This window comes from Nomascus leucogenys, chromosome 22a (genome assembly GCF_006542625.1).
Source record: "Nomascus leucogenys isolate Asia chromosome 22a, Asia_NLE_v1, whole genome shotgun sequence".
Lineage (NCBI taxonomy): Eukaryota > Metazoa > Chordata > Mammalia > Primates > Hylobatidae > Nomascus > Nomascus leucogenys.
In genome coordinates, this window is record NC_044402.1 from 73,620,976 (window position 1) to 73,633,412 (window position 12,437).

A 12,437-nucleotide genomic window follows, 5' to 3' on the forward strand; every position below is an offset into this window, starting at 1 on the left:
ATGTCCTCATACGTAGCCTAGAATTTCTATGAATGGTAAAGCTTAGAGCATCCCAAACAGCCCTGAATTATCCTAAGACAGGCATATGAATTAGACACGCAGCTTTAGTGTGGCTTAAAAGATGCTCATTTCCATTTCTCCCACAGGTGCTGATTGCCAGTGGTTAGATACTCTGAGGATGCGGCAGATTGCATCCAACACTTCTTTACAGCGTTCCCAGAGCAATCCTATTCTGGGGTCACCATTCTTCTCATACTTTGATGGCCAGGATTCCTATGCTGCTGCTGTGAGACGGACCCAAGTGCCCATTAAGTATCAACAGATTACACCTGTGAACCAGTCCAGAAGCTCTTCTCCTACTCAGTACGGACTGACCAAAAACTTCTCTTCCCTACATCTCAACTCTAGGGACAGTGGCTTTTCCAGTGGCAATACTGACACCTCTTCAGAGAGGGGTCGATACTCAGACAGAAGCAGGAACAAATATGGACGTGGTAGTACATCACTCAATTCTTCTCCTAGAGGAAGATACAGTGGAAAAAGTCAGCATTCCACTCCTTCAAGAGGAAGATACCCTGGAAAGTTCTACAGGTTTTCTCAGTCAGCACTCAATCCTCACCAGTCGCCTGACTTCAAGAGAAGCCCCAGGGACCTCCACCAACCCAACACCATACCAGGGATGCCTTTGCACCCTGAGACTGACTCAAGGGCCAGTGAAGAGGAAAGCAAAGTCAGCGAAGGGGGCTGGACAAAAGTGGAATACCGGAAAAAGCCCCACAGGCCGTCTCCCGCCAAAACCAATAAAGAGAGAGCCAGAGGGGACCACCGTGGATGGAGAAACTTTTGACGAATTGAACTACATAGTTTTTCTAAGCAGGTTAAAAAAAAAAATGTAATGGTTTTTGATAATATGATCCCTTCAGATTGAATTAACGAAAAGACAACGCTTCCAGTTTTTGGATTGGGAAATACCTTCTAATTGAGACTATAGCCAAACCAGGGCCAAAAGTATGGATATTGGTCACCCAGTGATCATAACTAGGTTTGAAAATCACTACACATATTTTCTGCCTTGAGTGAACATTTTTAGAGGAAAGGTTATGCCATCTTTTTACCCTAACCACTGATATTCTGGTTAGCAGGGCCAGGACAAGGGTAAGGAAAATGAGGTCAACAAAAAAATCAAATTTTTAGGAAAAGATAAGATGAATGTTACTGATTTTTCCTTTTGGCTGAGGCTGCAATATGGCCTGGCAAGGCACTGTTACTGATCTTGTCTTTAACAATTTTGATATTTTGTTCATCATAATTTTTTTTTGCATTTGTTTTATTTTTTAAAATATTGCATTAAAATATCATTTAGCTTGATTATCGAGTTTTTTGCTTTGAGTTTTTTTGTTGCTTCTTTTTTCTTTTCTTTCTTTCCCCCTCTTTTTTTTGGAGGTCCCCTTAAATTTTGTGCCCAAGGCAGGTACCTCACTCATCTCATCCTTGGCTCAGCCCTGCTGGTTAGTATTTAGTATTTATTTTAGTAAGATATTTGTGTTTTTATGATGGTCAGAGTTGAACTGATCTGGCTTGTCATTTTTCAGTAATAAAAAAAGTTACTGAATTTAATGTTGATTATGATGCATATCTCATTCATGATGATTTATCAGAAACCAAAGATTTAAATTGCCTAGATTTGTGGTTCTTTCTCTCCCTAAGTTCCCAGGGAATGCTTTCAAATATTATTTTCTAAATTTCACCAAAGAAGGAGCAAAGAGGATAAAACAACACTCCATAAAGGCCTCTTGGGTTGTCAGAAATCTAAAATCTAAAAGAAAACAGACACAGAGCAAGACAATAACGTCACAAGCTAAAAGCCAGAGAAATTTAAAATTACCAACATCCTTGTTGGAGTAAGACAGTAAATATCAGCCTTGCAGCAAGACAGCTTGAGCAGCTGTGGGCAAAGAGGTAAACCGGTGGGAGTGCAAGGAGACTGTCTGCAGCTTAGGGCAGAAATGGTGGGATCCCACTTGTGAAATGCTTCATGTTTTACAAACCAAAAAGTCAGGTAGCAACAAAATTATATGTCAAATCAATAAATGTTACTTTCAATATTCTGTGATTCTGTTCAGCATTCACTAACCCTATTTAGCATTCACTAAGCCCTACATAGGATTCTCAGTGCTCTGTAGAAATCCAAAGGACACTCTTCTAATTCTGTGGGTTTGAATTTTTTTAAAAGAAGCTGGTCATCAGAGTACATGCATTTGTTCTCAGGGTAGCTCCCCTGCTGTGTGTGATACATTACTTGAGGCCTGGTGGGGAAAACTATATTTCGGTAGCATTAAAGCCAAGGTGGGCGGGGCATGGTGGCTCACGCCTGTAATCCCAATACTTTGGGAGACTGAGGCAGGAGAATTGCTTGAGCCCAGGAATTCAAGGCCAGCCTGGGTCACCAGCCTATCTGGGTCAGATAGGGAGACACCATCTCTACAAAAAAATACAAAAATTAGTTGAGCACGGTGGCATATGCTTGTAGTCCCAGCCACTCAGGAGACTGAGGCAGGAAGATCACTTGAGCCTGGCAGGTCAAGGCTGTAGTGAGACGTGACTGCACTGCAGCCTGGGCAACAGACCAAGACCCTGTCTCAATCAATCAATCAATACTAAAGTCAAAGTTATAGGAAATGACCTTTATTTACAAGGGAAGTTGTCATCACCTAAACATTGATTCAACAACTTAATTTTATAAAAGTTTTACTGTATGCCAAATGTATTTCCAAGCAAAAGCAATGGGAATGGTGTAATCAGTTAGTGAGGGCCTCTTTTCCATCATGTGTAACCAGCTTCTAAGGTTTTCAGCTCCACCATGATTCTTTCTCATGAAGCTATCAAGCACAGCCTGTTTTCAATTATTTTTCCTTCTTGTCCTTCATTTAAATTTAAAGAAAAGTAGACTAATGCAAGATATGCTATCTTAATATCATGCTGTTTCTAAATAAGCAAAGTATTTTCTGTGATTAGAATTTTTGGATAAATAGATGAACAGTCTTGACTGAGTCACTCTGAAAGGAACACAAAGTATGGCCTTAATTGTGAAACAAAATTTGCATTCTGGGGAATTGCTGAAGAGTCTAGTTTAAAAGGCGCTACGCAGATCATTGCTAGTTTCATGCTACTTTCTTCCATCTTGCTTTCTTCGGTTATGGGGTAGGGAATCCAAGCTGGTAATAAAATAACTCAATGATCTCGGCCCTATTTAGTGCAGTCAGTGACTGCAAAGAGGTTATTCCACCAGCTCACAAAACTGACCACTTTGTAATATCTCATGGAAAAATACTTGTCAGCATCAATGCTCCCAGTCAAAATCAAAGTAAGAACACCTGCAGTCTGCTTCTTGACTGTAAAGAAATAATAAGTTGGATGTTCTCTCTCTTTTTTTTTTTCCTAATGATGCTTATTCACCAAAAGTCACTTGCCAGGTTGAAAGATGAATGTAAGTCAAGAGTAAAGCAGGGATTAACAGGACTTTTTTTTTCCCCCCATACAAATAAATTAGTAGCCAACAACGAGAAACTGTATTAGTTGCAAGGGGTGAGGCTAAGACCAAAAAAAAAGAAGAAGAAAATAAAAAGGAAAGAAAGGGATATTATTTTAGGATTAGGAGAAAAAAATTACAGTAGAAACAAATAGAGTATATCTTGGACAGGGCACCTCTAAATGTGGAGATTTTCCCTAAATAGGCTTCAGAGCTAGTTTGGAAGTGCCAAGTCTACATTGGTTGCTATCATAGAGGCAGTCTTTATTCCACGCAACGCCCAGACAAAGCAGGATGTTTAGCTCTTTGCACAGTCACCACATTAGCAATACAATGGACCTAGGCTGAATAACTGGATAATCCCAAATCTGTATAGGAGAACTGGGGATTTTTTTTTAAATCAAGGACTACTTCTGAGAGAAATATAATTATCAATTGTTTTCAGCCAATTTATAACGAATATAGCTCATAAAAATAATAAAAATAAAAGTATAATATTTAAAACTATTTACAGTAAAATTCAGAACAGTAAAATCTTACCTGGAAAAATTAGGTAAGAAACAGTAACTATAAAGGAAAACTCACAGTGGCAGAAGCTATACTTGGTAACATGCAGTATGAATAACAACAAAAAATTGATATGCAACATCTTCATTGTAAAGTTAAAATTGAAAATAATTGATTCCATCGGAAAAAATCAGTACAATAAAAAATTGGCCAGGTGCAGTGGCTCACACCTGTTATCCCAGCACGTTGGGAGGCTGAGGCAGGAGGATCCCGTAAGCCCAGGAGTTTGAAACATAGGCAACATAAAGAGACCCGGTGTCTACAAAATAAACAAAAATTAGCGAGGTGTGCTGGCACGTGTCTGTAGTCCCAGCTACTGGGGAGGCTGAGATGGGAGGATCGCTTAAGCCCAGGAGGCTAAGGCTGCAGTGAGCCAAGATCATGCCACTGCACTCCAGCCTGGGTGACAGAGTGGGAACTTATCTCAAAAAAATAGTAATATACAAATGGGAAACAGCATTATGTTGGATAGGAAACCAATCAGGAAATTAAACTGACATAATGACATTCATTCCATGAAATGCTTTCTTGACAAAAACATTTCTCAATATTTATATAATTCGGATCAAAATGTTTGATGTATAAGTAGAGTCAAAATGCCTCCAGGATCAAAACAGTAGGGTCAGAATCTCCAACAGTTCCAAATGGCAAGGTCGAAACATCCTGGATACACCTCAAGGCATTCTAACTTAACTGCAACTTTTCCAATTCAGTTGTACCAAAATATTTTATATTTCATAAGCTTTTTAAGCACCTTCTCTATAATTTATCCTTTCACTTCAACAAGTTGGTACAGATGTGGTATGCTTCTACAACTCTGGTTCTCAGAAACTACTCAGTTTTAAGATGTCATGATGTAGCTGTGCCACCTTGTTCAGGATGTAACCTCCCTGGAATTTTAAATTATAGAGACTGCACTTAGGAGGTGTATGAACTCTCTTGCCATCATTGGATCTGAGAAACTACAGTGAAGCTGGGGTGCCCTGGGGAAATTAGAGCGAAAGACCTGGACTCAGCTTCTTACTATTTGCTGTTATTGGAACTGGCTTATGAGATTCTAAAGTGGAAAAAGTGCCAAATGTAGGGTCAAAACTGTCAAGGCTTTAGTGTACCAGCTGACCAAATAATGCATGACCGAACCAACAGAGTTACAGAATGAGAAAGATTGATAACCTCATAGTGCATTCAACACTAAAATCAAGATTCAGTTTCTAAAACCAGTGTCCCATTACGCAAGTCTACCAGAGAAACTCCTTGCCTACCACCACCCTGACGAAACTTACTCAGCTTTCAGGGTCCTGCTGAAGTCCTGCCTCCCTGGAGACCTCCCCCAACAGCTCCAGCCACTTCTCCATTCTACTCCTCTCCAAAGCCCTTTATCACACACTCCCTTGCACCGTTGCTTCACCCTGACAAACCCACTCCCTTGCAGATGCTTTGTGAGTACAGTGCAGTGCTGCCCAAGAACTTGACAATAAGGGAAATAAGACTAAGCTCTGAGAATTAATTGATGAAATGGCTACAATACCTCCCAGGCATGGAAACATGCTGCAGGTACGAAGGAATCCAAAGAGAGCATGAGTCTTTTAGAGGCTGTGGTGAGTTGGAACAGCCAAAGCTGGTCATCAATGGAAGCCTAGAAGAATGAGATCCAGAAAGGAAAAGGTTAGCCATACTGGGCCAGCAAGACTTTCATGCAGGGCACGACCTGCCCAATCTCAGGTGGTGGCCCTGTAAACTAGATAATATTGTCCAGCATAATCCCTCCCAAAGTGATGTGAGAATCCATTCAGCCTGAGAAATATATACCTAGTGTCGAGATGGTCCTATAACCCCGCTCCTGTGAACCTCTTTTGCATCACCCCCACAGTGAAGCAACCACACATCACACTGCAGCCACACTGAATTAGCTGCCAAACTTTGTACTCCTTCTCTCCCCCGACCCCCGATCCAGCTGCCCCTGTATTGTCTGCTTAAGTCACCTTTCAGCTCTCTGCTGAGACATTACCACCTCCAGGAAACCTTTCCAGATCCCCATGTCCGAGTCAGGCCGGCCTTTGTGGCTCACATAGAAACTTTTGGTTACTCAATCATATTTATTCCCCTCTATTGTAATAAATCTCCCAAGATTTGCTCCTCTGTATGCCTCACTGGACTATCGGCTTCATGAAAGCAGGATTTTTTTTGTGCCTATCTTGATCCCCTGTGTATCTCCAATACATAGTTGATAATCTTTCTCCAATACATAGTTGATAATCCATTTGCTGAATAGATTAATTGATTAACTTATTAATCAGACTAACACACATCAAATCATCTAAATTCTTGTTCTAATTTCATTTCATTAAGTGACCTTAACAGAAGTCTCCAATCCAGCTAGGAGTTAGGTCTAATGTTGAAATAATTACCATTCTAATTTTATACATCAGTCTCCTATGAGCTTTGCTAATGTGAGTTGGCCCCTAAGTACAACTCAGACACTGATTAAGTTTTTGGGGTGTATTACTGAGAGCAGATTCTGGGTATGCCAAGGACCCCAAGGGAAAGGCCAGTCTATTTTTCCTAAGAAGCCCCTTGTATCATAGTGAACTGTGCTCATTTTCCATTTTGAATTTTGACACCTAGCATAGCACTATAAATGCAAGTTCTCAATAAACACCTGTCATAGGAATAAAAAAGAATAGAAATACTATGTATGTTCACAAATAGTCGTGTGTGACTCTACTTATAGATAAAATATTTTGATCCGAATTATATAAATATTGAGAGATGTTTTCGTCAAGAAAGCATTTCATGGAATGAATGTCATTATGTCAATTTCCCGATTAGTGTGAAATTCGCATATAGATATGTGTGAAATTCTTTTGTCCTTTTGGACATTCATAGAATCTCACTATTTGGCTTTCCTTTTCAGAGGCCCGAAGTTCTGTCTTTTTAATGAATATGAATTGTTCCTGATCCTAGTGCCCTCTACAGTCCTGCTGTGACTGCTTCTAAAAGTACACAAAGCTTTACTAAAAGTCTGACCTGGCAGTTTTCCTTTCCTTTCTCTTACCCAAAGACACCAGCACCCTCATTAGTTGTCAGATGATGCCTCTTCTGGCTGAGACTGGAGGACGCTTTGTGTTGGTGCGGGGACAATTCAAGATTTGTCAGCTGGTAGTGGCTGATTATCAAGATGTCCAAACTGGCTCCTTTGCTATGTGTAAGCAATTTAATTTTGTGCCTAATTTTAATCTGCAGTGTACTGTATGTCTGCATCTGCTGTGTTAAAGCATTCATTAGCATTTAAAGGGGGAGCTGATGGTATTGATCACCCTTATTAAAACTAAAAACAATCATGTGGCAGTAACTGATGAGCATTCTCTTCAACCACTGAAGTCACAGCCAAAGTTTATGTACTCAAAACACTGGCAGAAACAGAAAATGCAATGTTTAAGCAAGAATACAAGGGGCATCTGTTATAGGCATTTATAGTTGACTACCACCCACCCAACCCACAGCTTCCCAGATTATAAGCTTCTTGAAGGTAGGAAACTTTATTACTGAATTTCTATCACCTGGCTCAGAGTAAGTTCTCAATAAATTTTCGGATGAATAACTAAATTAAAGAAGGAAGGTGAGGCCAGGGTGGTGGCTCACGCTTGTAATCCCAGCACTTTGGGCGCTGAGGCAGGTGGATCACCTGAGATCAGAAGTTCGAGACCAGCCTGGCCAACATGGTAAAACCCCGTCTCTACTAAAAATACAAAAATTAGTCAGTCATGGTGGTGGGTGCCTGTAATCCCAGCTACTCAGGAGGCTGAGGCAGGAAAATCACTTGAACTGGGGAGGCAGAGGTAGCAGTGAGCCGAGATCGCACCATTGCACTTCAGCCTGGGCAACAAGAGCAAAACTCCATCTCAAAAAATAAATAAATAGAAGGAAGGTGAAATAACCAATGCATGTTATATAAACACTCAATAAGAACAACTATATTTTTCTTACAGACAGCATAATAGCTATGTAATACTATGTAACAAATCACCCCAGAACTTAGTGATTTAAAATAAGAACAAGCATTTACTATCTCAGAGTTCTTGTAGGTCAGGAATTCAGGAGTGGCTTAGCTGGCTGGTTCTGGGTTGGGTTTCTAATGAAGTGTCAATCAAGACATTGACTGGAGCCACATTCATCTGAAGGCTTGACTGGGGCTGGAGAATCTGCTTCCAAGATGGTCCTCTCAAGAGTGTGCTGGTGTTCTTAGGAGGCATCAGCTCCTCCCCATGTGGATCTTTCCACATCTTTAAGGATCCTCATGACATGATGGCTGGATTCTCGCAGAAAGAGTGATCAGGAAGATAAGGTGAAAGCCACAATCTCTCTCATGACCTAGCCTCAGAAGTCACACCCAGAACCATTTCTGTAAGATCCTAGTGTATAGACAGGTATACACAGGTCAGCCTACTCAATGTGGGAGGACTGTGCAAGGGTGCCAACACCAGGAAGTGAGAATTATTGAGGGCAGGGGCTGTCATCTCATAGGCTTACAACCACAGGCACCAGTTAAATCTCTGACCTCCCCATTGTAATTTGGTGTCTTCTTTTCTAAGCTTTGCTGTTTCTGCTTGTTTCACATTTTCCCAATCTAAAATCTGGACCTGAGCATAGTTCAACTGAGTGTTAGAGCCGGAAGGCATCTTGAAGACCATTTACAGAAGTTCAATGTGCTCACTTTGCAGATAAAGAAACCAAAGCCTGTGGAGTTCTGAAGCACCTGCCCCATCACTCAGCCAGCTATGGGCAAAGGCAGAGCTCAAGGCCACCCAGCTCTGGCTCTTCTCTGTTCTCATTGAAGCTTATGACTTGTGAAATGTTTAATCTCCAGTAAAAATAGCGTTCATGAGGTCCATCAGCTGTAAGTTAACGCTTTTGTTATGGTACAGTTGAACCTTCTTGGGTCTCCATAAACAGTGGAAGAGTCTTCATGAATTAGTAGATGAGTAAATGCTTCTAAAAGCAAGACATTAAGGCAATTACATTTCTTCTTTCCTTCACCAGGCCTGTGTTGGTTTCCTCTGGATTTCATGGTGCTATAGAGAGATTATGTGTTTTATGTAATAAATATTGCTAACAAAGTCGTCTTTAAAATAAGTTTTAATGTCAATTCAGTCAAGCAAACATTAGCTGACACCCACTGGGTGTTAGGTATCAGCCTGGCATTCTCTCTGGTTTCCATTGTTAATTCAGGAACAAGTCTCAGAGGTAAGGAGAATTATTTCCCTATTGACCTAATTGGAAACTTGGAAAGAAAGAGATTGAAACACAAAATGGCAAAAGAAAAATCATTTATTTTGTGGAACAGGAATAATTCATTCCTCACTCCTTTGCCATTATTTGGTTCCTTCTGCATTCCTCTCCACTCTCCACTCCCCCTTCCCCTGTCTGCACTTCATCCTTGTCTGAGGGACCTGAGGCTCCCGGGACTTAGCCTACTCTATTATTGTCTTTGTCTTAAAAATGTCTAACAAACACTAGCTCCTGCATTTAATATAACATACTCAATGATGACCTTTCCTTAAATTTGAGCCATTATAGCAAATCACTATCTTATTTTATCAAAGGCTCAAAATAAGTTTACCAAGAATAAGAGCTCTATTAATCCAACGATAGATGGTTGTTATGAACTGGATGTTTGTCCTCCCACAAATTCATATGTTAAAACCCTAATCTCCAATGTGACGGTATTTGAAGATGGGGCCTGTATTGGTCCATTCTCACACTTCTATAAAGCACTACCTGGGACTGGGTAATATAAACTAAAGAGGTTTAATTGGCTCAGAGTTCTGCAGGCTTAACATGAAGCATGGCTAGGAGGTCTCAGGAAACCTACAATCACGGCAGAAGGCAATGGGGAAGCAGGCACCTTCTTCACAAAGCAGCAGGAGGGAACGTAAGCAAGAATGAGGAAGTGCCACACTTTAAAACCATCAGCTGTCTTGAGAACTCACTATCATGAGAACAGCATGGGAGAAACCATCCCTACGATCCAATCACCTCTCACCCAGTCCCTCCCCTGACATGTGGAGATAACAATTCAAGATGAGATTTGGGTGGGGACACAGAGCCAAACCATATCAGGGGCTTTTGGAGTAATTAGCTTATGAGGGTGGAACCCTCAGGATGGAATTAGCATCCCATAAGGAGAGTCATGAGAGATGAGAGAGCTTTGTTCCTCTCCCCTACTTTCCTCTACCCTCCCTTCCCCTCTCCTACATGAGGATACAGCAAGAAGATGGCAGCCTGCCACCCAGAAGAAGGCCCCAACCAGAACCCAACCATGCCTGATCTGACTTCCCAGCCTCCAGAACTGCGAGAGATAAATTTGCGTTGTTTAAGACAAGCCACCCAGTCTATGGTAATTTGTTAAAACAGCTCAAACTGACTAAGACATTAGGCAATTTTCAGAAGTCCCATTCTTCTTTACCAATACAGATGAAGTTCCAAGGAAACTCAAAAGGAAATCAACAATATCTGCTTGGTTATGTTGGTTTTTTGAGACAGGGTTTCAGTCTGTCACCCAGGCTGAGCGCAGTGGTGCAATCAGAATGCACTACAGCCTTGACCTCCCAGATTCCAGCGATCCCCCCTCCTTAGCCTCCTGTGGAGCTGAGACTACAGGTACACACCACTACATCTGGCTAATTTTTTTTATTTTTTGTAGAGATGAGATGTTGCCCAGGCTGGGGTCTCAAACTCCTGGATGCAAGTGATCCTTCCACCTTGGCCTCCCAAAGTGCTGGAATTACAGGCGTGAGCTGCCATGCCCAGCTTCACCTGCTTGTTTTAATGAGGTTTCTCTATAAGAAACAGTCTCATTCTATCTAGTTCAAACACAATTGAATTTTCTGTAGCATAGTATAAAACATATCATGGAAGAAATGATTATGATTAGAGTTAACATTTGTTGAGTATTCATTATGTATGTGCCAAGCCTGGTTCTAAACCCTTTCCTCATTTAATCTTCACACCAACCCTATGAGGTAGTCTATTATCATCATCTCCATTTTACAGTTGAGGAAACTGAGACATAGAGAAGTTAGCTATTTGCCCAAGGCAGTCCAAGAAATGGAACTGTAATAGGGTAGAACCCCATAAAGACTGGAGCTGGAGATGGCTCAGAATGTGAGGTGGCTCTAGGGGCAGATCCTTGCCCTTGTGCTCTGCCACTAATGTGATTCCGCTACCCCCACAGAGCTGCTGCTTTCCATGCCACCACCGTCTGATCTTCACTGCTCTCCCTCCTGCAGCTTGCAGCCACGGCTTCCCATCCTTGCTGCTAGTTGCTGAACTTTTTTAGCTGCAGCTCCCGCCTTTAACCAGTAAAACCTTCAAGCCTTCCATATTTCTTGTTTCAAAGTGCCAAGAGAGTCTATTTGGTCCAGCTCATATTTTTTAAACAGACTGCAGAGGTTGCGGGTTGCTCAGCAGACCCTGTGTTGGGTAGGTGTCCATTCCTGGTCTTGTCAGCTGTGGCCCATAAAGAGAAGAGTATGAGAATAGCAAATGATATAAAGCATGGCTATTTAGGCTACAAGGGCCTGCAGGTGCAATCATTTCTCTTAGACAAGAGTAAAGGCATAACCTTTCCGGCACATTGTTATTCTCTAGTGATTAATCTACACTGTTTGCTACAAGGGCATATTTCAACAAATTTGCTGAATTTAATAAGTCTATTTTTAGGTGGCACTTAGAAGAACTGTACCAGGAAAATTACGCAGAAAAAAATCTCTGCTTTTTAAGAAAGATTGGATCGGATAATTTTATATACCAAAGTGTAATCAATTTAAACCAGTATTAAACTGAGTACCTGCTATGTGTAAGTTACCATCAAGGACTTTTTTTTTTCCACACAGGATCTCACTGTCACCCAGGCTGGAGTGCAGTGGCACCATAATGGCTCACTGCAGCCTCAACCTCCCAGACTCAAGCTATCCTCCCGCCTCAGTCTCCCCAGTAGCTAGGACTATAAGCACTCACCACCAAACCTGGCTAATTTTTGTGTTTTTTGTAGAGACGGGGTTTCGCCATGTTGCCCAGGCTGGTCTTGAACTCCTGGGCTCAAGTAATCCACCTGCCTTGGCCTCCCAAAGTGCTGGGATTACAGGCATGAGCCACTGTGCCTGGCCAACAGAATTTTTGTTTGTTTGTTTGTTTTTGAGATGGAGTCTTGCTCTGTCATCCAGCCTGGAGTGCTGCGGCACAATCTTGACTCACTGCAGCCTCCACCTCCCGGGTTTCAGCAATTCTCCTGCTTCAGTCTCCCAAGTAGCTGGGATTACAGGCGTGCGCCACCATGCCC

General features: G+C 41.6%; 1 protein-coding gene across 1 annotated transcript in view; it reads left to right on the forward strand.

Moving 5' to 3' along the window:
- Window positions 1-2,106, forward strand: part of MAP3K20 (mitogen-activated protein kinase kinase kinase 20) — a 194,546-nt gene extending 192,440 nt beyond the window's left edge. The window contains exon 20 of the mRNA XM_003253722.3: window positions 147-2,106. Within this exon, the coding sequence (XP_003253770.2) occupies window positions 147-847 (701 nt within the window). The 3' untranslated portion in view covers window positions 848-2,106. The remainder of the gene's footprint in view (window positions 1-146) is intronic.
- Window positions 2,107-12,437: the final 10,331 nt, after the last annotated feature.